The sequence below is a fragment of the Herpailurus yagouaroundi genome, unplaced genomic scaffold (assembly GCF_014898765.1).
Source record: "Herpailurus yagouaroundi ecotype Mexico unplaced genomic scaffold, PumYag 190, whole genome shotgun sequence".
Lineage (NCBI taxonomy): Eukaryota > Metazoa > Chordata > Mammalia > Carnivora > Felidae > Herpailurus > Herpailurus yagouaroundi.
The window spans coordinates 36,473,960-36,498,453 of record NW_024412421.1 but is presented as its reverse complement, the minus strand read 5'-3'; the positions used below and the strand labels follow the sequence as shown (position 1 = coordinate 36,498,453).

The following is a 24,494-nucleotide window of genomic DNA, read 5'->3' as shown; positions in this document are numbered from 1 at the left end:
CGCTGGGGAGAGTTCCTGTTTTTCTTCTACCTGAACTGCCTCATCCGCTTGATTCGTGTGGGTTTATTTCTTTGGGTCTTGCTCCCCGAACTGTAAAATTACATTTAATTACTCTGGCTGGGGAAAGGAGCCACCTGGGGTCTGCCGGCCCTGGGTTCGCTGTGACCGGCAGAGAGAAAACATGAGCAGATCTGCCAGCGTTTCTTACCTTTCTGCAGTCCTCAGAGAAGCGGGGAGGGCAGGGGCCCTGGGGGGGGGGGGGTTCGTGGAGAGACCCCTCCCAGCTCCAGCCCTGCTGGTCAGTGTGGAAGGACCAGCCCCGAGCTCTCTCTCCAGGATTAGAGAGGGCAGGGGGCCTGGGGGGGGGGGGGGGGAGACTCATGGAGAGGCCCCTCCCAGCTCCAGCCCTGTGCTCTCGAGGATTTCCTGGTGTGAGTAGTCCCTGCACAGCCGATTTCTAGCACCTTCGTGAAGGTGCCGTGCCCAGAGTCAGGACCAGAGCATGACCAGCTCACCCTTAGAGCGTCTGTCTGCATTGTAGACCACCTGAGCATATGAGAGTTAGAAACAGTGAATCGGAAGGTCTCGGTGTTGAGCATTTGTTTCTTTCCTTTGTTCTAGTATAATTTTGTTTTCCTGTGAGTTTATGGGGTGGCCATGAGGTCCCTGAGCACTTACTTACCTGTGTCTCCTGCACACCCGAATATCCCAACTTTGGCTCAGGTCCGGGGTCCCACAGGGGTCCCGGCGGGGCTTGGGTGTGCGTGTCCAGGCGAGCTTATGGAGCCTGGTTTAGCAGCCTGCCCGGGCAGCACCCCCTGCCCGGTCCCATCTCCCCTCCCTTCCATGTTGGGGGGCGGGGGGGGGCCGTCTGTGATAGGTGTGATTTTGTCTTCAGTGTTTGCTGTGAAAATAGCAGTAGGATGGCGGGACGGGGGTGAGTGCCTATTGTGTTCTTTACCAGCTGGACCCGCCTGAGTGGTGTTGGCCCCCCGCGCCCCGGGCTGTGGCCTCACCTTAAGTCCCCACTTCACGTGTCAGAATCGCCCCATGGTGCCAGTACTTGGCTTGTGAAATAGTTTTGTGCTACTACTATCTCACCTGTTTCCTCGGTGGGATTCCAGCAGGTTCTCTCTGCAGAAAGGGTTCCTTGCCTTCAGGAAGTGAGGTGGGCTGTGCGGGCACCTAAATCGTGCTGAGACCGTGAGAGGCGTGCACAGCGAGCGCAGCCTCCTTCGACTGCAAATGTGCGTTTGCAACCTATGCTCCGAAGGCGAAGGCGGGGCCGCCCAGGTGTGCAGCAGGTGGGGTGGGGGAGGAGCGGGGCCGGCTGTGCTGACCTCCCCGTAGGAGGTGGAAATTCATCCCTTGAAACCTTGAAACTCCTTGATGACAGTGTGGGGGGGGGGGGCGGGCCTGTGGGACTGTAGCTTCGTTGAGAGTCAAGTGGTGCAGTCCTCTGCCTTTGACCTTGGGCCTGGAGAAGGTCAAGCGTAGCGGAACCCGCCGGCTGCCTTCTCACTGCTGCCCTCTCTCTACAGTGCTGCTCACGGCCGTGAACTGTTACAGCGTGAAGGCTGCCACCCGAGTCCAGGACGCCTTCGCTGCCGCCAAGCTCCTGGCGCTGGCCCTCATCGTGCTCCTGGGCTTCATCCAGATCGGGAAGGGTGAGTGTAACCTCTGGGCCCCCGTCTCCGAATGCCCCAGGCCCCCGTCTCCGAATGCCCCAGGCCCCCGCACGTCCACCGTGCCCGCGTGCGCACGGTTTCGTTTGAGCCGTCGGTAGAGAGCCTGAGCATCGCCCACAAGTTAAATCCACTGCGAGCGATGGGGAGAAACGGACCCGCCCCGTCCCCTCTGAACCTCGCTCTCCTACCCACACTTGAGGGCAGGGGTCGGATGGTGACGTGGGGGTTCGCAGAGTGACCTTGGCGCTGTGCCCAGCGCGCGGAGGGCGCGGCGGGGTGGAGCTCTTGCTGGTTTGCCTGTTGCTGAGGCGGATGTCGCATCCAGGAGCACAAATCTTAAGGGCCTGTCTGATGAAGCGTAGCCGCCCCCAGGGAGGATGTGGGACACCCCCCCCCCCATGACTTCTGGCGGCTTTCGGTGGTGGTGCGGCCCCGCAGCGCCGGGAACAGAAGTAAGGTTTCTCCTGCGGACGGGGGAGGGCGTCAGAGATCCCGTAGCGGCGGCTGGTGCAGGGCAGCTCCTGAGGGCCCCTTCAGAGAAGGTCGCCAAGGGGCACACAGGCGGAGCTCGTGTCCCGGCCCCTGCATTGGCCCCGTTCTGCGTGCCCTCAGGGCACTGGGGTGCGGGAAGGCAGTACCCGGTGCCCCCCCTAGCCTGACTCCCCTGGTCGTGGGGGCGAGCCGGGATTCGGACCGGGTTTACGTTGTCCAAGGTCCGTGCTGGCGCCAAGCTGCGGGTCTGGTGCCGGTCTTCCCCACTGTGACACCCCACGTGGGCAGCTGCAGGCGTCTTTGTTCCCGTCCACCCTCTTCACCCAGCTGCTGGCTAGCTGGGCGTGGAGTGGGTAGAAGACCCCTCATGGCCCCACACCTGCCGTGTCCTCTCAGCGTCTGCTGTGACACCCAGAAATTCATCTTGTGGTTCCGGACTCTCCTGTTTCCTTCCCTGTAATGGCCACGCGGGGCACTGTGATTTATGGGGACCCAGCGTCCGCAGACCACGGGCCTGTACAGGGGGGCGCGCGTGACTCCGCAGAACTGGGTGCACGCGGGGCTGCGGTGGCCGCCACAGTGCCTGCCCTCACGGGCCCTCTTCTGGGGGTAAAGAGAGGCCCACGTGCTGGTCCACACTGACCTAGTAAAGCGGCAGCAAGAATCCAGAGAGTTTGGGCAGATCGGCGTCCTCGAGCACGTTAACGTGTAGGAAACTCTGACCACCCAGCACCCACGGGCTCTGGTTCTGTCGGCCTCGGAGGGGAAATTGTGGCCGGTTTCCAGATCACTTCCTGTGGAAGGTAGGTCGCTGCTTCAGGAGCTGGACGTCATCCTGAGAGTGTGTCCGACCGGTGACTCGGCCTCAGTGGTGTCAGATCACCCGGGAAACCCACGCTCGGGTGAGCCCCCCAGGCAGGGCTGCGGGCGGGGGCGGGACGTGCCCCAGTGCGTGCCTCTGGGCGCTGCCGCCGCACTCCGGGAGCCGTCCTGGGGCTCGGCTTCTGGCATCTTCTTTAAGACAGGACCTTATCTTTCTCCTTATTCCTCGGGTCTCGAGGACCCTGGTCAGGGCTGAATAACTCTGAAGCCTCGTGAGGAGCTTGGCCTGGTGGGTGGGACCCAGCCGACCAGGCTTTGTGCAGCCAGGACGCTCAGCCTTCGAAAGATTTGCCCGTGAAGGTATTTGCTTGGCTGCTATGATGAGGAATGTGGAGGGGGCGACCTGACTTTTGTAAAAACAGATTTCAGTAGGGATAGCAAAGGGCTTTTGTTCAGCTAGAATACCTAATATGTTTATAATCGTGTTGCTGTCGAAAGCTTCCTCCTCCCCAGAGCAGTTCCTTCCTCAACTTGGGATACAGGGCAGCGCCTGTAGAATCTCTGTCTCCTGGTTTTCCTCAAGAGATTTGTGTTGTTCCCAGACGAATGCCTCCCCTTCCGGGGGACACGTTGCAGACCTCGACCCCCTTCTCCTACGGTGGAGTCCGTAGGTCCACAAGCCAGAGGCCCTGGGTCCCCGTGCTGGTGGCTTGGTTGTGCCCAAGCATCGCGCAGACCCTGGGCGCCCCGCTCCGCCGGGCATGGTGGTCGGTGTCCGCCCCACCCCCACCCCCACCCCCAGCACCCAGGTGGGCCCAAGGGCCGCCGAAGGGACTTGAGGCCAGCCGGCCACGGGTCGGCCGTGGGCCCCACTGGGCTCGTTATCTCGAGACCTGCGAGCAGTTGTTCATCACGCCGTCCTTCGCCAGAACTTCCCCGGGCCCCGAGTACAAGTCTGTTGGCCCCGGTGGCCCCTGCTGGCCAGAGCTCGGCCGTGGGCTGGGGACCCCAGACAGCACGTGAACAGGAGAATTGCAGACGGGCGGGCGGACGAGGCGCCAGCCGGGACCGGGACGGAGGGCGGGAGGGGGCGGCTGGACGCAGGCACAGAGTCGAACAGAGAGACTGCTCTGCAGGGTCCCGGGCCAAGCCGTCCCGCGTGGGAGCAGCTCAGCTACCCTGCGGCTGGGGCTGGGGGGCCCCGCGGGGTCGGGCCTGCGGGCCCGGCGTCACGCGAGTTGTCTGCATTTGCTCCCAGCGTCCTCCGAAGGGGAGACGGAACTCAGGTCAGCATTTCAGACCCAGTGGCTGCCGCACAAAGCGTGGGTGGGCCGCTTGGCCGGGGAGGCCACAGAGGCCCTTTGAGGCCCGTACCTGCCGGCCGCCTCCACCTGCTGTGTCTTTTGTTCTGTTGGCTCCTTACTGGACACCGTGCAGAGGCCGTGGCCCCGAGGTCAGGCTGTTCCCGAAGCCAAGTAGGCGTTTCCCAGCCCAGAAGGTGGGAGCGGGTTGCGACAGGCGCGTCCCTGTGCCCAGGCCCCTCCCCGGGGGGCACACAATGGGACCCTTGTGGTTTTGCGTGGGCTGCAGCATCGGGAGGGGGGAGAGCGGCCGGTGTGGACGGCCCAGTTGTACAGATAAAAGTGCTTCCTCCCTCGCCGCGTCCCCCTGCACGATGCCCTCTGCTGAGGGAGGTCGTGGGAGGCGCAGTCTCCATGCGCCAGGCAGTCCTGCCCCCCAGCCCCCTGCCCTCCCGAGCCCCCAGCAGCTCACAGAAGTTCACCCCGCTTCTGGGACATTCGTCCCAGTTGCCAGGACACCTGGCCGTGGTTTGTACCACAAGTGGAGGCTCCTGGCTTCCGTGTTGATTATCTCCTGTGTCTGGGCACTGTCCCAAAGTGACAGGGGGTCTCGGGATGGGGGGGGGGGGGACGGTCCCGGCAGGATGGGCAAGCCCTTGGCAGCGAGGAAGTGGGCTGTCGCCCCTCAAAGTGGGGGGCCAGACACCCTCAGTGTTCCCAGGCCTAGCCTCCCCTCGCAGAGGACTTTGGGGCTCGTTTCAGCGGGGCTCAGGGTCGGGCCGGGACAGCAGGACCCTATAACGGGCCATGTAGGGCTAGGGTTCGGTTCTCTACCCTGCACTGGTCACCTGTGGCCCAGGAACAGGGATGGGACTGTGGGGTGGGGCAGGGCCATCATCTGGTGGCCAGTGCCCGTGACCCATCTCCCCGCTGAACGTTGAGAGCCATAGGTCACGGGGCTACTTGGGAAGGCGTGGCAAAGCTACCATCGAGGCAGGCTTGGTGGTGTTTTCCTGTGGGTGTTCTTTGATAATTGTTAGTTGAGGCCTTTTCTTTGGGTCTGCACGCGTCTGCACTAACTCAGCATCCAGAGTTGTAACAGGTTCGAAACCCCATGGTCTGCTTGGGCCACCCTGTGGCAAGAGATCAAAGCTGCTGGCTCGCCTGTGCCCTGGGGCGGCCAGGAACGGGAGGTGGGGGCAGAGCAGCCACACAGCCCTGCGCTGGGCACGGCTCGTTCCCAGGGGTCTCTGGCGGCCTGTTCAGCAGGGAGCGGGCCCCTTCCAACTGGGATTTGAGGTTTGCAGCAGATCTCGAGGCCGAGGGGCCAGCTCCTCCAAGGGGTTAAAAGACGGGGGCGTCTGCGACAGACGCTGGCCAGGTGAACAAGCACTGACCTCTCGGCCTCCCCAGACCCAGATTCCTGCCCGGTTCGTAGACCTCAGGCAGAGCTGGAGCACAGGCACCAGGCGTCTGGGACTCGCCCCGGGGTGGGACAGTGGGAGAGAGGAACCCGGTGAACTGGCCGGCAGGATGCACCCTCTCCGAGGATGCTGGTGTCTGGACGGAGCTGGAGACCCCTCGCTGTGCTTTGTCCCCAGGCCCACTGAGGGCTCTGATCTCGTGCAGAGTTGACTTGCCGGGGAGGTCTGGTGGCCCCACGGGTGACAGCCCATTTTACAGAACAGGAGCCCGAGGCCACAGCTTATCCCAGGCACGTCCGTGAGGCACAGAGTGGAGACCAGGGAGTCTGACCCAGACAGAGTGAGGCCCGCCGGTCTGTCTGCAGACAGTGTCCTGTTGTCCCGCTCACAATTCTGGGGGACAAAAGCCCGGATCAGGGCTGCATTCGCTCTGAAACTCAGGGGGATTCCTCCTTGTCTGTTCAGGCTGCTGGCGTCCCTGGGCTTGTGGCTGCAGCACTGTGCCCTCTCTGCCTCGTCCCCCGGGCCTCTCCCAGTGGCCTCTGTGTCCTATAAGGACACTTGTGGGCTCCAGGGCCTACCCTCCTCTACGATCTCATTTCAAGATCCTTACCTTAATTCCATCTTCAAAGACCCTTTTCCAAATCAGGTCACATTCAGAGGTTCTGGGCTGGAATGAATTGGGGGGACCCTGTTCAGCACATCTCTTGACGTAAACGGCCATCCCCTGGGGCCCCAGAGGGATAAAGTGGGAGCAGAGGCGGAAGGTTCCAGCACGGTGGATGCTCCCCAGTTTGGGATGACTTTCCCGTGGTGTCCCCGTCCCGGGAGGGGTGCCCCTGGGCTGGTCTGGCTGTGGGAAAGCACTGGGTGGGGATGGGGCCTGGCCAGACCTAGAGTTCTGGCATTTTCTGCAGCTGCCTCCCACTGCCCATTTCCAGATTGGGGCGTTGACAGGCTCCCGGGGCCCCAGAGAAGGCCTGGGAACGCCTGACCAGGCCTTCCTCCCACACAGAGGTCGGGCTGGGTCTCAGGGGCCGCAGACCCTGTAGGGAGCCCTTGTCCTCATTCAGGAGCCACTGGTCTAGCACACTTCCCTGGTGGGAAAAAGGGCCACTGGGTGCCCTCCCCCACCCGTCATCCATGACTCCCATGGCTGCGTCCGTGTGACTCAGAGATCTGGGCTGGCTTTCCCTGAGAGCAGCTCCCTGGGGCCTCTGAGCATCCCCCCACCAATTACCCCGGTCCTCAGGGGGTCCCAGTGGGTGGGAGGCAGGCTCTGCTGGGACATCACGGCTTGCCGACGGGCACGTCTGGTCGTGCGTTGGCGTGCACATTCCTCGCGGCCCGTCCGGGAGGGCGCTGGCAGTGGCTGCGCCTTAGGGGATTTAGGGCTGGGACGGGCAGACTTGAGCAGAGGGGCTTCCGGGCTAGCCCGCGGCACGGACGAGCAGAGGGCCGGGCCCACCGAGGTGGCAAGCTGCCTTCTCTTGAGGCAGCAGTTAGAGGCCGCTTCGAGGTCTGCAGAAAAATTGCAGAGAAGGGGTGCTGGCACAGGGGACCCAGTCAGTTGTGGGTCCCAGGGTTTCTGCCCCCCACTTGGAGCCTACAGCAGGACGTGCCGTCTGTCTGTCCATCGCCATCAGTCTTGTCTGCTCACAGAGTGGGCTGGGGCCTGGTGGGGACAGAGACCGACTGGTCAGCTTGGAGCATAGTGGCCATCGGGGGACTGTTGTCATTCACCTGTGTCCAGTGCAGCCCAGTTTGGGGTCTGGGGGAGTGAACGGCCGGCGCAGCTCACGCGTCTGCCCCAGCCACGGGACCAGCGGTGTGTGGACCGGGCTTCCGTTCCCGAATTGTTGCCATCTGGGGGCTGCCCTCTGCCTTCCAGGGTATCCAACCGCGCCCGTGGCCTCTGCCCCCTAAATGTCCCCAGCCACGATAGCCCCAAGTGTCCCCAGACGTGGCCGTACATCCCCTGGTTGCCGAGGGCAGGCCAGTGTTGGAGACCACGCGTGGGGTCTAGAGTCTGCTCTCCTCACTAGGACAGTCTGTGTCTCTTTTTGCTGCGCCCCACCCCCTGCTCACCGCCTCCGTCGCCGCCGGGCTCGGTGCAGCTGCCGACACACATCATTCAGCGGAGGTGTGGCTGTCTCGCCCGCTTCTCGCTGGCCTGGAGACGGGCAGGCGGGGCCTCCCGCCAGCTCTCCAGACCTCCTTCCAGAATGCCTGCTGTTAGGGCTCCAGCCCCAGCAGGACACCAGGACAGTGAGGGCAGGCACAGCCAGTGTCCCTGAGTGGCCGCCCAGGCCAAGTGCCACACGGAGCCGGCAGACCCAGCGCCCACTCTCTGATGCCCGTCAAGAAGGAGGGGCCGCGTGCTTGGCCAGCATTTGGTCGGGAGCCCGGAGGAGCTACGGGTCTCCCTTCTGGGCCGGTGTCCAGCATAGGCCGAGGCTGAGCACGGCCAGGAGCCCTGCCCGGGACGCATGCGAGCCGGCCACTCTCAAGGCACTTCAGGCTCCTGTCCCTCCCTCTGTCCCTGGTGTGCCGCCGCCGGGCCCACCGTGCCTGTGGGAGGTGACGGGGCGGGAGGCGGCCTGGAGGAACTAGCTGAAGTTTGAGTGGTGCCTGCCCCAGCCCATGCTGGGACAGGAGCAGGAGGCCCGCCAGCCACGCTCCACGCTGCGGGGTCTGGCGGTGCTGGGGTGTCCGCCTTCCTCCAAGGGACCTCGGGCACTTTGCAGACAGAGTGAGGCCCCAGACAACTGAGGGAGGTCCCGGCAGATGACCCAGCCACGCTGGTCCTAGGAATAGAAATCTCATGGGCTATTTGGGAGAGACCTAGCTGAGGCCCCCAGTGAGATTCTTTAATCTGTGTTTGGTCCCAGCAGCTAGTATTTTCCTGGCATTTTAGACACTGCAAAAGCAAGCTTATAAATCCCAGAAAATACTGTTCTACATCAGGGGTTCCGTGCCCAGCACGTTCGTCTCAGGCAGAGGACCGTGTGTCCGTGTCAGAACGCTGAGCTGGTGACCACAGCACGAGTGACTGCTTGATGAGAACCCTGAGGCTACGGGGCCTGGGGCTGAAAACTTGCTTACCTGGAAACCCCAGGGCTGTATATCAAGCCTTGAATTTTATCCCTGTTCCAGCACTTGATCCCTAGGGCACAGGGGTCCTTCTGAGCCACCAGCATTTCCCATGGGTGGTGGTCACCAAAAGCAACAGCCATCCGCCTGCCTGGGGCGTCTCCAGCCCACACGTGCACACACACTGTGCACAGATTACACACACGTGAATACATGTGCACATGCACACACACGGTGTCTCTAATTCAGGTGGGGGCCACTTCTAACAACTGCACCCAAACCCGTATCCCAACGTGTGAAAAAAGAAATTTAACTTGAATAGTAACCAGGGTGCATAGAGGCGTATCCTAGTAGGAAAACTGGGCAGATTGATGGGAGAATTACAGGTTTGAGACAAGCCCGCGTTACTCGTGAGGAGCCTTTATTGTGAAAGACCACCAATGTTCTGGAAGTCTCTGCAGGACCTGTGAGCCGTCTCATCAGGCTCCCCCAGACTCTTTGGAGCAGCTCAGCATTCTGGGAGGCGTAGGGTGGTGCGGACACGCACGTGGTCCCTGAGGTCAGACCCGTTAGCCCTCACGATCCTAGATCCCACTGCGTGCTGGCAGTTCCCCACCCCCAGGGCAGGTGGCCCCGGCCTCAGTTTCCCCAGCTGTTGCACAGCAAAAGTACACGGACAGGGCTGTGGGATGCGGCGGAGCTCTACAGACATAAAGGAGGACACACTCTGGACCATTTCCATAGGGGAGCCGCAGGGACGGAGCCCAGAGGGGCTCCGGGCGCTCTCGTGGGGTGTTGTTGAAGGGTGTGCTGTCCCGAGCCAGCACTCGGCACTGTCCTCACCCACCCAGCCTGGTGACCACCCTGTGACCAGGCAGTCCCACGACCCGGGTCTCCAACACAGGTCCCATGCGGGCAGCGGGCTGGGTGCGATGCCAGCCGCCCCGGGGCCTGTTCAGCTCCTCACGAGACCGTGGCCTCATCGGGGGGGTGGGGGCTGGGCACCTCAAGGATCCCACATCCACCTCCCAGCTCAGGCTGGGGACCAAAGGCCCAAGCACACCTGTGGGGTCGGGACACACAGGCCTGAGGGCAGAGTCCAGATCAGCGTAGGAAAATGGACCCAGAAACAGAAATTGGGGTCCCTTCTCTCCACCCCCCACTGCGGTGTTTGCTGTGGGAAACTCTGCTGTTTTTGAGGCCTCCCAGGGAGGGGGGTGACAGGCTTTATGGGAACCTCCCTTCCATCGTCCCCTCTGCCAACGTCCTCACGTTCCGTCGCGTCCTGTTCCTGGGGTGACTGAGGCGGTCACTTGTGGGTGGTGTGGGGTCCCTTGAGAACTTGGGCTCCCCTGGCATCGTCCACCCTCCCATCCCCGGGGGGCCCGCAGACCCACTGGCTGTGGGCGACCCTGACCCTTGGGCAGCCCCGGGGTCACGTCCAGGGACACCTCGGAGTCATTTTCAGGAAGTTCCATGCTGATGCTTGCTGACGGGTCACGTTCCCAGCACTGCAGAGCCAGGCCCAGGCGCCGCTGACCCGGGGCTCGTGTCACGGGCTCTGCAGGGAGTGTTCTCTGGGGTGACTGGGGCTGCACCCCCTCCCCGTACCTGCCCTTCTGGGCTCACAGACCACGCAAGACCAAGGGTCTACAGAGCTGCCGACCCCTCCCGGGTGGGCTGGCGGCCAGGCCTCCGGCCCACGGCACGACCATGCTGTCCTCCACCTGCTCCCTCCTGGTCCCGGGCAAAGTCGGGAATCCTGCGTGGGTCAGGTGGCTCAGCACGTATTTTGCTCCAGGAACATTCCAGAACTTGCGGTGTGGTCTCTGCAGTGCTCTCTGACCAGCATTCCTTTCTGTTTGGCCTTTTCCAGGTGGTGTGTCCAATCTGGATCCCAAGTCCTCGTTTGAGGGCACCAAACTGGACGTGGGAAACATTGTGCTGGCGTTGTACAGTGGCCTCTTTGCCTACGGGGGATGGTAGGTTCCGGAATGTCGGGGTTTCTGGGCCTTGGGACACGCAGGCTGGGTGGGCCCCGAAGCGTCCAGAAGTCTGGCCCTCCGCGGTGGTTCTGGAGAGTGGCAGGAAAGCCTCTCGGGGCTGCCGCTGGCCCCTTGCATCCCAGAAGAGCGCAGAGAGGGTTCCAGAGCAGCCCCGGGCGCTGTCCGCAGCGCGCCTCGGCCCCTGAGAAGATGCTCCCGGAGACAGATCTCTGCTGACGGGCATAAAGCCTTTAGGCTGAAGGCCCTGAGCCGGGTGGTTCTCGGCCTCTCCCCACCAGGAGCAAGGACCCTGTCTGTGGCCCTTGCCGGCGCCTTCCGTCCCTCTGGATCCTCCGCTGTGGCCCCTGCCCCTGGGCCAGGCTGTACTGAGCCGTGAGAGTGGCTGCTGTGCGGCAGGCTGGCGGGCAGGCAGGTGAGGAAGGCGCTGGAGAGGGTCAGGCAGCGGACAGGGTGCCTCGGGGCACGCTTAGTGGAGTGGTGCCATTTAGCACGGGCACTGAACCCGTGCGGGCCGCCTTTGAGTCTCTTTCCACGTGGCCTCTGAGCCTGACCTTGAGTGCTCAGCGTGGACGTTAATACCCGTACACAAAGCGGGCCTGTGTGGGTGGAGGTGCCCAAGACGCCGCCGTTCAGGCTGGACCGTGCGCCCGCCTCAGACACGGTGCTGGTGCCTGGGGTGGGGGACGCAGCGGGTCAAGGACAGGCTGTTGGGGGGGCGGCTGATTTCCCTCAGGACAGGGTGTTGCCGTGCCAGTAGGCACCCCTGTGTCCCCGGCTGCTCACCAAGTGGTGGTGGGGGGGCGGGGGGTGGGTGCGGGGATCTCGTCCCCAAGGGCCCAGAGCAGCCAGGAGGGGGTCCCATGGGATCTGTATTCCCCTAATGATTGTGGGAGGGAAGCATAATTAAATTCTGCTCTCTCGATTCTAGGAATTACTTGAATTTCGTCACGGAGGAGATGATCAATCCCTACAGGTACGAGTGTGAACAGGGACTTCTGTCATTTTCATGAGAGAAGGTTCTGCCTCCCAGCCACCCACGGGCCCACCCGCGGCCGGGAGCAGTGCGGGGCCTTGCAGGGGGTGGGGGCGGGGGGCTTTGGGGTTAGAACTCGTGCTGGGGAGGCGGGTGCTGGTTTTCAGCCTCACACCGGCCACGTGGTGGCCCGGTGACCTCAGACGAGGTCCCCCTCAGGACGGGCAGGAATTCCTGCTTCGCGGACCTGGGCTCAGGGATGGGGGGTCGAGTCTCCGGCCCCGGTTCACACAGCTGCCCATCCGCAGGGGCCAGCTTCCAGCCGCTAACCCGTGCTGGTGACCCGTCTCACTGGGCCCTTCCCCACGCCGCGAGGCTCAGGCCCCGGCTCCTCGCCATCCGGTCTGGCTCCACGCCGGGCTGCGCTTCGCTGACGTGCCCCTCCCCTTCTTTCCAGAAACCTGCCCCTGGCTATCATCATCTCCCTCCCCATCGTCACCCTGGTGTACGTGCTGACGAACCTGGCCTACTTCACCACATTGTCCACGGAGCAGATGCTGACGTCAGAGGCTGTGGCCGTGGTAAGACGCCACCCTCCAGCCTGGCCGGGTCACCGAGAGGCCCACCCTGCCATCTCTGAGCCCCCGATGCTGAGCAGACCGGGCCCCTCGTCCTCGAACCAAACGCTACCCAGAGGGTCAAGCCGTGCCTTGCTTAGTCCCGGGAGAGAGTAAGGTGCCGGCTCCTAACCCTGGCACACGTGACACGCACGGGGTGTTTGAAAGTGCTGGTGCCCAGCCTCCCCCAGGCCAGCGCTCGGTCAGCACGTCTGTGGTGGTCCCAGCCAGAGTGATTGGGTTGTTTTAGGTTTCTTTAGTTTTGAGAGAAAACACACGAGCAGGGGAGGGGCAGAGGGAGGACGGAGCGAGAATCCCAAGCAGTTTCCGCACTGTGCGCACAGAGCCCGACTCAGGGCTTAAACTCACAAACCGTGAGATCATGACCTGAGCCGAAGTCGCGTCCCGAGCTGCCCCTGCTGGGCGTCGTGGACGCTGGGTTCGGAGGAGGGGCGTGGCATCTCCGGGTCCCACAGAGGCAGCCGACTGAGCGCCTTGCCAACCCCCAGACCACGCGGGGGTCCCCAGAGCCGGTGGTCCCCCCCACCTGCAGTGCCCACCCCTTCCACCTTCTGAACGAACCCCAAGCCCCGCTCTGGGCCCGGTGTGCGGGGCCGGCCAGAGGTAGCACTTGTGCTGACGGGGGAATGTGGGTGCCCGTGAGAGGTGCCCGAGGGAAGTGCCCGCAGGTGTGGACGGGGAGTGAGGCCCCGGGGCACCGTGCCGGACGAGGCCCTGTCCCTGGGACTGCCCCCCACAATCCAGTCCCCAGGGGCTCGCTCCGTGTGGAGAAGCCTCCTGACGAGCACGTAGGAAGCCGTCACCAGGAGGGGGCCTGGGGGCTCACGCTCCGTGTTTGCCTAGGACTTCGGGACCTATCACCTGGGCGTCATGTCCTGGATCATCCCCGTCTTCGTGGGCCTGTCCTGCTTCGGCTCTGTCAATGGGTCCCTCTTCACGTCTTCCAGGTGAGCCCACACCAGGACCAGCGTCCTGTCACCCGGGCTCTGTGGGGGCCAGGGCGGAGTGGGGGGCCGTCCTGCACGCCGCTGTCCAGTGCGTGTTCGAAAGTCTGCTTCCTCACTGAGGAATACGTAGCCGTCAAAATGTCCCAGTAATGCAGAGCTACGGGCAGGCCTCTACCCTGCCCCCCTGGTCCCCTGCCCACAGGCGACACGACTGTGTCCTTCTGGAATCTTTCATGGGTTCGCTTCAAACACGGCCCGGAGGGGGGGACGGAGGCGAGGAAGGCTGAATTTGCCCCTTTGCCAGCTGAGCCCATCAGGGCCCCTGAGAAGCCCAGCCCTTGGGCCCGGCCCTCTCCACTCCCCGCCCCGCCTGGGGGCCCACGGGGTGGAGGCTGAACGCTCACTCCTCTGTCCGCAGGCTGTTCTTCGTGGGGTCCAGGGAGGGCCATCTGCCTTCCGTCCTCTCCATGATCCACCCACGGCTCCTGACGCCCATGCCCTCCCTCGTGTTTACGGTAGGCAGGCTGTGCCGTCCGGAGTCCTGTCTTCCAGCCCCAGTTGAAATGGGAGACTGGCGCGTCCCTCGGGGCCCGTCTTGGGGGGCTCCCTGGCGGGAGGCCACGCGTTCCCTCTGCGTGAAGCCTGTCGCGGCTTCGCCTGGCGTCCGCTGGCTGCAGACGGGAGGTGGACGCTGAGACAGAGCCCCCTGACGCCAGTGTTTCCTCACGTTCTGCTTTCACCGAATGCCAAAGGGCACCGGATTCTTTCATTCCCAATACTACGCGTAGCGGCTGTAAAACAGAAAACCTCGGAACAGCCTGGAAGCGGGTGAGGAGAAGACTCTCCCAGGAGACCGCTGTTGACAGGCAGCTCCCTGAGCTGTGTGGGCGCCGTGCACGCACAGCGTTTGCTTGCTTGACGAGATCACGTTGTGCGTTTTCCTTCAGCTCGTCCGACGTCTGCCTGTGCGGGTGCACGCGGGGTGTTAGTTCTCGGCCGCTACGGGACTGCCCCCCCCCCCCCAGGCCATAGGGGAACGGCTCGCGTGCGGCTGGAGGCGCCTCTTCCCAGGTGGCTCCCCACACAGCCACAGGCAGGAGCACGCGCCACGTTTTCTGTGACCTGGGCTCAGAAGTCACAACCCGTCATTGCTGTGCTTTTCTGTGTTAGGAGTGGGAGCCCGTAGGCCCAGCGGACGGAGGGTTTAGGTCCGCCTCTCGGAGAGAGAAGCATCAAGCGATTGTTGGATGTGTTTTGGTTTTTTATTTATTGTATCTTGTCAATTTTTTTAGCATTCATTTTTGAGAGGGAGAGACAGAGCGTGAGCAGGGCAGGGGCAGAGAGAGAGGGAGAAGCAGAATCCAAAGCAGGCTCCGGGCTCCGAGCCGTCAGCACAGAGCCCGACCCGGGGCTGGAACCCACGGACCGCGAGATCGTGACCTGAGCTGAAGTCGGCGAAGCGGCCGACCAAGCCACCCCGGCGCCCCCGGACGTGTTTTAAAACACGGCAGGGTTCACTCTCGGTAGCGAAACTGCCACGTGGTGGTCACGGCCGGGGTGCGCCACGTTTGTTTAAACGACCCCATGGTGTGCCGGTGACGCCGCGGCGAGGGTGGGGCTGGGCGTCCCCTCCTGCTCCCCGTGGCGCGTCTGTCTCTTCCGCAAAATCCAGGCGCCGTCACTGTCTTCCCATTTGCTCCGAGAACTCACGTGTTGTCCAGACCGGGCCCTCCCTTGGGAGCCGGAGCCAGCAGGGGTGGTTTCCCCATGCCCTTCCGGCTGTCCCGCTCACCGCGTCCCCGTTTCTCTGCTTGCAGTGCATCATGACCCTCCTGTACGCCTTCTCTAGAGATATTTTCTCCGTCATCAACTTCTTCAGCTTCTTCAACTGGCTCTGCGTGGCCCTGGCCATCATCGGCATGCTGTGGCTTCGCTACAAGAAGCCCGAGCTGGAGCGGCCCATCAAGGTGAGGGCCTGGCCGCTGGGGCGTCGGCACGGCCCGGGGCCGGTCGGGGGGGGGTTGGCAGTCACGCACCTGAGAAACAAGGTCTGAGTGTCCGTCAGAGCCCCGGGCTGGGAACAGGTGGTTCTGTGCCTGTGGCTTGTGGCCGGGCCGGCCGCTGTCCCTCGCTGAGTCTCTGTCTTCCCTCGGCAAGCCAGGGGTCAGGGCCCCTTGTCCGGAGCGTTCTGGTAAGGATCGAGCAAGGTAAACGTGGACGTGCTTGTCCGCTAGACCGAGAGCGACTGTTCCTTGGGAATCTCTTAAGTGCTGACACGTGATTGCAGGTGCTGGGGGTTCATCAAAGGATAAAACTGACCCCCTGAGTCTCTGGCCCCCTAGAGCTTCTGTTAACATGGGAGAAGCAGCACACGGGACCCTGAGTGCCAGGTGGGCGGGTGGCCCTGACTGGCCCGGGACGGCGTGGAACAGCATGTTGGGACAGGCAGGCACCAGGGCGGGAAGGGGAGGGGGAGGCCAGGCGGGGTGGAGGCGGAACTGGGGCCCCCCGAGGTCTGCCTGTCCGCGGCGCCTGCCCCGGCCTCGCCCTGCCCGGGGGAAAGCCGGGTGCCGGCCCGGCCTGAGGTGGGCGCTCTGCCACCTTGTCAGGGGTGACCTGGTTTCTCCTAAAAGGGGGACCAGAAGGCTGGGCCCCTGCTGAGCCCGGACACTCACGTCGTGGCCAGCTGGTGGCAGCTCCCGTCCCTCGTCCTCTTTGTGGTGGCGTGTGGGCCTGCCTGGCAGTCGGCACCTGTCCGTGAGCCTCCTCCCCGGCTCCCCGCCCAGCGGTCCTGCAGAGGCCAGCGGGGTCCAGGAAGTGTTCTTCCAGGGGGGGACCCGGGAACCTGGGCCAACTTGGCCCTTGCGTGTGGTGGGCTCTGATTCTTTGTCAGCTGGGACAAGGGGTGGCCGCTGTCCTCGAGTTAGGCAGGGCCCATGGTGGGCTCTATGCCCAAGTTAGCAGGGGCCCGCGGTGGCCACTGTCCTCGTGTTATCTGGGGCCCGTGGTGGCCACTGTCACCCTGTTATCTGGGGCCCGTGGTGAGCTCTGCCCGTGGAGCCAGGTGGTGCCTGCAGTGGGCTGACCTAGTGAGACCCCCGTTCATCACTGTTCCCCCCCGGGGTCTCCTGCGGCGTGAGGATGAGCTTGCCCAGCAGAGGGCACGGGGGAGGCAGAATCCGGACAGGCGCCCCACCCCCACCGGGCTGTGGATGGGTCTGTGGGCGGGTCTGTGGCTCCTTTGCCTTGAGCTCTGCGGGTGGGCTGTCTGCCCCCTGCTGTGCAAACCACGGCTCAGCCTGTCCACAAAGGGCCCTCTGAGAAGGCAGGTGCTGCCGTGTTATTAGCGGGTAGCCGCGGTCTTCCCAGAAGCGCCGGGCCCCGCTCTGGGTGACGGCGGGAGGGGTGCCGGGCCAGGGTCTCCACCCTGCGACATGGGAACTGGTGAGGCCGACCTTCCCTGACCTCGGGAAGCCTCCAGGGACCAAGCTGGTTGTCGCCTGTCAGTGCCCCCTGTGCTTAGAGCAGTCATCGCCCGGCGCCGCGTGCGGAGGGTCGGGGTCGGGGAGGGGGACCAAGGCGAGGTCCCCACGGTCAGGAGCCCCCACCTCGCGCGAGGCCGGCTCCGAAAACCAGTGCAGGCCGTGGCCGGGCAGAAGCTGGAGCGGCCCCAGAGGTCGGAGCCCTTCTCAGCTGGGGCGGGGGCTGGGGTGCAGCGTGTGCCCTGGGGGTCCCAAGGGAGAGATGCCTCCAGCAGGGGCTCGGGGGACACGGTGCTTTCCCCGGGGTGGACGGGACTCGTGACGCAGCGGGCAGTGGGAGGTGTGGGAAGGGAGTGCCTGGCGTCAGTTCCCTCCCCGTGCCCGTCCCCAGGTGAACCTGGCCCTCCCAGTGTTCTTCATCCTGGCCTGCCTCTTCCTGATCGCCGTGTCCTTCTGGAAGACCCCCGTGGAGTGTGGCATCGGCTTCACCATCATCCTCAGCGGCCTGCCCGTCTACTACTTCGGGGTCTGGTGGAAAAACAAGCCCAAGTGGCTTCTCCGTGGCATCTGTGAGTGCCGTTGGGCCGCAGCCGGGGCGCCCCTCGTCCCCCCCCGGGGGGCCCCCCCCCCCCCCCCCCCCCCCCCCCCCGGCCCAGAGTAGGGCCTTTTGGCGCTCTGACCTAACCCCACTGTCCGGGAGCAGTGGGGCGCGTGACATCCCCAGGTCCCGGGGTCGGCCAGCATAGGAGAGATGCATCCCTGGCGGGGGGCCCATGGAAACAGCAGGGTTCGGGCCCTGGGACGTGGGTGGCAGTGACGTTCAGCCCACGTGGTCCGGGGCTAAGACGCTCAGCTCGGCGGCAGCTAATCTCAGAACAAGGGATTCCAGAAAACCAGGCTGCCTTTGACGAGCGATGAAATCCCTCCGTCTGTCGCCGGCTTGAACGCAGCTGTCTGACCCAGAAAGGCAGCGGAGGAGAACGCAGGGTCCCTGCACCGCCGTCCCGGGTGCGATTGACAGGCCAGCTTCAGGACCCTGTACTGAAACAGCCTGTACTGTGGCGGGTCCCTGGAGGAGTCAGGCGGTCTGCAGGCCTGTGCCACCATCACCACGTGCCCGTGGGCCCTTGTGAGCTCTCATCGGCGCCCGCCCGCCGTCGCGTTGGTGAAGCTTTGCTTCCAGCCTAGACCACCGGCTCCCGGTCGGTCATCTTTCACCGCCCCATGGGCCCAGAGCAAGCAGGAACCCCTCTGCCCTGATGTCAACACCCAGGATGAGTGTTCCCCAGAATCTGTGGTGGCAGGTGTCCATCGGGCTCCAGCCCCTCTGCGGGACCACAGGCGAGCCCCGGAGGAGGAGGGCATGCCCCAGCCCTCCAGCAGCGGGCCCTGCGCCCCATTGTGGTTCCTCATAACCCTGGGCTCTGAAAGCGAGGTGAGGGGTGGGGCCGGCCCCTGCCTGTTGCCAGGTTCCTTGGCCACCCCAGCTGGGTGTGCAGGCTGGCACCCAGCGGCAGGGAGGCCGCACATCGGGAAGGCTCACGTAGGAAGGTGGCTACTCTTGTGGCTTTGGACGGCGTGGCCACGGAGGGGCAGGGGGAGCCGCGGCCCACATCACGCGGGTGCCCCCCCAGCCTAATTCCTCTATCCCCTCCCCCCACCAGTTTCCACGACGGTCCTTTGCCAGAAGCTCATGCAAGTGGTGCCCCAGGAGACGTAAGCGAGAAGGGCCGAGAAGCTGCCGGGAAGAAACGCACAAAGATTGTGATAAAACAACTCACCTCGAAAAGCGACCCTAGTCCTGTCATCCAGGCAGCTCAGCTGAGCGCCCCACACCGTCCCTCCGCCGGGTCAGGGGGCCGGGGCCACAGTAAAAACTGGTACGAATCTAGTCCCAGAAAGTGAACTTCCACCCTTACCTCCGTGAGCGGTGGACCGAGGAGAGGCCGGGCCCCTGGCGCCCCGCGGACCGTCGGCCACGTCGGGCCCGTCTCCTTCCCACCTTGGTTTATTTGTATTATTTTTTTAACTTAAGTTTTAGGTCAAGTTGACAACACCACGATGCTTAGTTTCTAAAGAACTGAGGGGGAGCGGGGAGAGTTTCCCCTCACGCCCCCCAAGGCACGATTGCCTCAGAGGGACCAGGTCGTTTGCGGAGCGCGACCCTCAGCCTGGTCTCGGTGCAGGCTCTCGGGAAGGGAGGGATTCTGAGCACCAGACACTCCAGTCCCACGAACAGAGCGCCCAACACTCCGGCCTCACCGCGTGGACCTCAGAGCTGCACTGACAGACGGCGGCCCAGACCACACGCTTGGCTCTTTTTTGTCGTCGCTTGTTGTTGTCGTAGACGTAGTGACTTAGCGAACACTAATCTCGGGACTTAGGTCTCTTTGCCTTAAAGACCCAAGGGTAGATTTCCTCTCCCGTCCCCAGAAGAGAGAAGAGAAAGTCACTAGAACAGCGGCCTTCAGAGAGTGACGCTGGCCCCAGCTCCACACAAGGCGGGCCCCAAGCCCGGTGCCTGCTGTAGGTGGGGGCCTCCGACAGAGGTCACGGGCAGCTGGACGATCCCGGAGCTGAGCCGCCACCGGTGTGCACTACCCGGGATGTCGGTGCAGAGCCAGCTCCGGGCCAGACCCCAGTCACCCGGGATGCACTGGGCTTCCGACCTCGTACATCCCGCCCTGGACGCCAGCCTCAGCAACGGCAGCGCCACGGCAGGACTCGGACGTCTTCTGTGCCCGCCGGACGTGGGCCGTGGGTGGCACCGCCTCCAGCCCACTCTGCATCCAGCATCAGAACCGGGCTATAGCTTTTTCAGGCAAAGCCCCAGACTCGGAATCTTCTAGAACCGACCAGATGAGAAAGGCAGACACTGTGACCCCTCGTGGGCTTCCTAGCCGGGGGGTCCCTCAAGGCAGCCGCCTCCCAGCCGGGGCCTGAAGAACCGACCTCACGGGCTGGACGACACCCCAGCCAACTGCCTGGCCCCAGCCCCGGCCCCCTCCTGCACGGCCGGGCCCTCTTCACCGCTCTGACTGCTGCTCCGGAGACTTGTGTCTTTGTGGTTCCCAAGGCGCCTTCCCCAGGGGCGGCAGCTGGGGCCCGGCCAGTGTGTCCTACTCTGGCTGGCGGCCCCGGGTTACCGCTGTGTGAGGGCAGGGAGCACCGCCCTCCAGGGTCGTGCATCTCCCGCCAGACCCCCATCTTAGGCCCCGGGTGGCTCTGTTTTGGTCCCTGACTGCTGACCACGTCCCCAGGGGCGCGCTGAGCTGAGCCCTCAGGCGTCCGGAGACTGAGAAGTGGGCCGGGCCGCCATTCCTCCTGCTTGGGGGCTGAGCACAGCGCTGGCTCTGGGGGGACGCAGGGGGCTGGGGGGCGGGTGTGGGGAACTGGGGCAGTGTCGCCTTGCAGGGGTGGACCGGGGGCCCGGGGACCCTGTCTCACACAGGCGGCGCTGGAGGGGGCCCCGGGAGGTCACAGGTAGTTCTGACATGCGACTGTCCCCGCATCTGGCTGGCACATCTGCCGTGAAGGGGGGGTCGGAGCCCAGGCTGCAGTTCCTGGAGCTGTGCCCCCCCCCCCCAGCCCAGGGACCCCCTCAGAAGGCGGGGACCACCCAGGCACCATGCGAGCCCGCAGACACTACACGGCGCCTCCGTGGTGACCTTCCAGGCGGGACAGGGACTCTGTCCGACCACCCTACTGACACGTGCCCCCGAGCGCTCCCCATTTGTCAGGCTTCGTTTGTTTTAAACCAAACCCTGTCATAACCATGAGCGTTTGTTAGCGGTTCTGCTGTTTGATCCTGTCCGACATGTCGCTAATTTGCAGGGTGCTCTTGGCAGTATGTCTATTTATTTGCGGGGTCGATGGCCTTGCTGCTTCACAGTGTTCCCGCTGTCTCGTGTCCCTGTTGGCGTCGCGGCCACGTCAGCCCGGCCGGGACACCTGCCGCGTAACGGTGTCGCTTCATGTCTCTTTCTCTTTTCCCGTTAATGGCTAACCTGTTGCGCTGGGCTGGTTCAGGGTGGGGAGTTGGGGGCTTTTCGTTTGTTTTTTAAAGAAAAATGATCAGAATCTTAAGTGCTGCGGGTGGTTTTCTGTGTCCTGTTTCCAGTGCCACATTCTGGGTGTAGGGACAGGCCTGGGCATTCTCCCCACAGAGGGGGGGTGACCACACACCTCTTGGCCCACCTCATTCGTTCGCTCATTCATTCATTCACCGACAGGGCCTCCTTGGGGCCGGCAGAGCGGGAGGCCGGACGTGGGGGCCGTGGGCCCTGTCTCGGGATGTGTGGTGAAGGCCGGGCAGGAGGCAGAGAGGCTGGGTGAGAGTCGAGGTCGGCCTCTTGGAGGGGCCGCTGGAGTCCGGATGGAGGAGACCCCGAGGCGGGGAGAGCACCACGGGGAGGCACGAGTAGCTGGGGGTCGGGAGGGAGGGCGGCCCCCGGTGGAGCGGGGCCGAGAGCCACGGTGACACAGGCCCACGGACGGCACTCACTCAATTCCGGCAAACTCCATTCGGAGCATCAGCGTTCGAACGGGGCCTTGAGGACCGGCGGGACGGGGGTCTGCCGGGCCGGAAAGGGTGTTTCGGGGCAGCCGCAGCCTGTGCCTCGGTGAATGAGGCAGGACTGTCCAGCAGCTGCCTCGTGAGCCCGGGTCAGGGGCACGAGGGCACGAAAGACTGGGACTGAGGGTTCGGGTGCTCCATGAAGAGAGCATCTGCTCCGTCCCGCGGACAGGGGGCCCGCCAGAGGGAGGGGGTGCTGCCTGTGGCCCCGAAAGCCACCGGGCGCGGGTCCCCGTTGCTGCCACCGAGAACACCAGGACCACCACGGCCCAACCACACGCGGGCTCCCTACACACCAAACCCCAGAGCCGAGCGGCCTAGGGGACCCCGCTACACCCCTGCTGGACACCCTCCCCCCCTGCTCCCGGGGGCCAGGTGCCCACGACAGTTCTCACGCCTGCCCGAGTACCGGGCCACCCCGCTGTCTGCTCCCGGGAGCCCCGCTGCACTCGCACAGGAGTCCTGCTTCTGTCCGTTGTGACTGTTCCGTGGCCCCCGCCCCCGGGCAGCTGCCCTTCCTCTGTTGTTGATGAAATAGGGTCCTGACACTGTAAAGGACAGTTCTCAAACCTCCCATGGGGAGCAGCCACACACCAGCAGTCCGGCTCTCCCTGTGAGGGGTGGGCAGAGAGAGAAGGTGGGAGAGAGGGAGACGGGGCAGAGGGAGGGGTGGAGCGGGGAGAGAGATGTCCACGAGGCAGGGCACCTACTCAGCCACCGTACCAGGAGAAGAACGTGTTTGCAGGAGCGGCGGGGAGGCGGGGAGGTTGTGGGGTGCCGGCTGCCACAGGAGACCCCTCGTGGCCCCCCAGTTTCTAGAAAATCCTGCCAGGCTCACCGAATTCACCAGGTGCTCGTCTAGAGAGCCTGTGAGGGGGTGGGCTGGGTCAGGCCAGCGACAGGAAACCCGCACCATTGCCTGTGCGATTAGCCGGATGCACCAGGAGTACAGGGTTTCAGTGGCCGCAGGAATAGGGGTCAGGCAAGTGGAATGGGGATTCCGAGCACAGCTGGAGGGGATGGGACATCTGGGCCAGGTGACAGAGCTCGGGAGCCCCAGGGTGTCACAAGGACCCCAGGGAGGGGGCGGTGCGACCGCCGAGTTCCCCCTGCGCGTGCACCTGCCTCCAGCCGAGACCCTTTCTGAGCCCCCTGAATACAGGAACTTGTGTGGCCTCCAGAGTCCAAATCTTCGGCCCCCTCCGGACCAGCCCCTGCACATGGGGAAGGAGGGAGGGGCCCCGGGCCTGGAGCCCAAGTCCTTGGGCGCCCTCCCCGGTGAAAGCAGGCAGACCCTCCCCCCTGCACGCACGCGGGCTGCGCACACTAGACGGGTCCCCTGGGCCCCCCGCTGCGGCCCGGAAGTCCTGCGTGCCCGCACGCCAAGCAGGCCAAGGGCCGCCCTCTGGACTTCTCGGGGTCCAGTTCAGGCAAGACCCGGATCTTACTCTTATCCAAAGAGTGATTTAATCCTGCAAGTAGGAGCTCGACGATGTAATTAAAGTAAAAAAAAATGCAAGAACACACACAGCCCTGGGGGTGAGTGGACAGCTGACAAAGCGTGTCTCTACCAGCTCCGCTGGAGAACAAATCCTGTCCGGATCCAAGAGGGCACGGAAGGCTCCAGAAGCTCTCGCTCCCTCCGCGGCCTCGGTGCAGGCTGGCTGCAGAGCGGCACGTGGCCCCGGGGAAGGCCCGTCCCCCCTCGAAGGAGGGCTGGGGCCCCAAGGCAAGGCGTGGCTCTGTCCCTGCCCTCCTGGTGGTCCCTGCGAGCCGCCCTTGTGCACCAGAACCCCAGCCAGTCCCGCCCACCCCTCTGGGGGGAGGCCGCTTGGGAAAGCCGCGCGGGGGGCTCCTGGGCAAGGAGGCGGTCAGGTCCACGATGCGGGGCTCGAACCCCCAGGCTGGCCGGGCCGCTCTCCCCTCTTGATGAACCACCCACACTCCGTTGGGCAAGCACGAAGCTGACTTCTCTCGTCAGTGAATGCGTCCCCAGCGTTTCTGAAGGGCCACGGTTTCCCCTCCTGGACAGCGGGGGGAGCGGGAGGGTGTCCCTGGACGACACTGCCACCCCTCCCTGTTCTCTCGCTGACACTTCTCCGGGCCTTGATGGCCGCGTGGACGCTCAGCCTCGCCCTCAAAGAGCCACATCGTGGGCTGGGGGCCGAGTCCGGACTTCTTCCATTTGAGCTGTTCCTGTTTGATTCTGGGCTCCACTCGGTCCCTTGAGGACGGTGTGGATCCCACAGGGGGGGGATTTGTCAAATAAAACCCAAGTCTGGACTGAGTAAGGAGAGACGTTATTTGGAAGGGGTAGGCTGTCACTGTTGGGAGAGAACGCTGTTCCGACTGCGAACCTGTAGGCACCGGGCTGGGCGCGGTGTGTGTGCGTGTGTGGTTGTGGGGGGTCTTCCTACAATCATCTTAGACATCCCCCGCCCCCAGAGCTAAGGGAGGGGTCCGGGGTGGCGGGAGGGCGGCCGGGTGGGGCGCTGCTAGAGGAGTGTCCCCCCCACCCAGAGGCCGGGCTGCCGGCTCGCCCTGAGCGGCACCAGGGTCGGGGGTCTTGGGAGGACAGGAGGCCGGACCACGGCTTGGTCAGTGGGCACTTTGTTCCGGCGGATCCGTGGGGTAGGGCGGCTGTGCTCGTCGCTGCCGGGGCGCAGAGGCAGTTTGAGGGCCCGCGTCGTGCCTGTCACGGGCGAGGGTCTCCAGTCCCAGGGGCGGGGGCTTCTTGGCAGTGAGCCGCTTCCGGAACACGGAGGGGGAGGGCTTGTCAGCCTTGGCTCTCCTCCAGGGTGGCGGGGCTCGCGGAGCCTCAGCGGCGTCCGGATGAGGACGGGGGGTGTGTTCTGTACCCTCCCACGGTGTCCCCTGCCAGCCCCCCTCACGGGGCCCCATGCGTGGAGACCCTGGCCTCACTTTCCTCCCTTTGTGGGGGCTCCTGCTGGCCACGGGGCACGCGGTCTCAGTGAACTTCCTGTCCACGCGGGGGACACATCCATCCAGTGAACCCACGCGTGTGCGGAGTTCCCGGTGTGACGAGTGTGAG

General features: G+C 64.2%; 1 protein-coding gene across 1 annotated transcript in view; it reads left to right on the top strand.

The window, feature by feature from the left end:
• The window catches only part of SLC7A5 (solute carrier family 7 member 5), a gene marked incomplete at its 5' end in the record, with an annotated part of 31,580 nt that extends 11,857 nt beyond the window's left edge, over positions 1–19,723 (top strand). The window contains 9 exons of the mRNA XM_040443423.1: positions 1,542–1,667; positions 10,697–10,802; positions 11,755–11,799; positions 12,257–12,380; positions 13,281–13,384; positions 13,803–13,899; positions 15,202–15,351; positions 17,258–17,435; positions 18,531–19,723. Coding sequence (XP_040299357.1) covers positions 1,542–1,667; positions 10,697–10,802; positions 11,755–11,799; positions 12,257–12,380; positions 13,281–13,384; positions 13,803–13,899; positions 15,202–15,351; positions 17,258–17,435; positions 18,531–18,586 — 986 coding nt within the window. The remainder of the gene's footprint in view (positions 1–1,541; positions 1,668–10,696; positions 10,803–11,754; positions 11,800–12,256; positions 12,381–13,280; positions 13,385–13,802; positions 13,900–15,201; positions 15,352–17,257; positions 17,436–18,530) is intronic.
• Between the last annotated feature and the right edge of the window lie 4,771 nt (positions 19,724–24,494).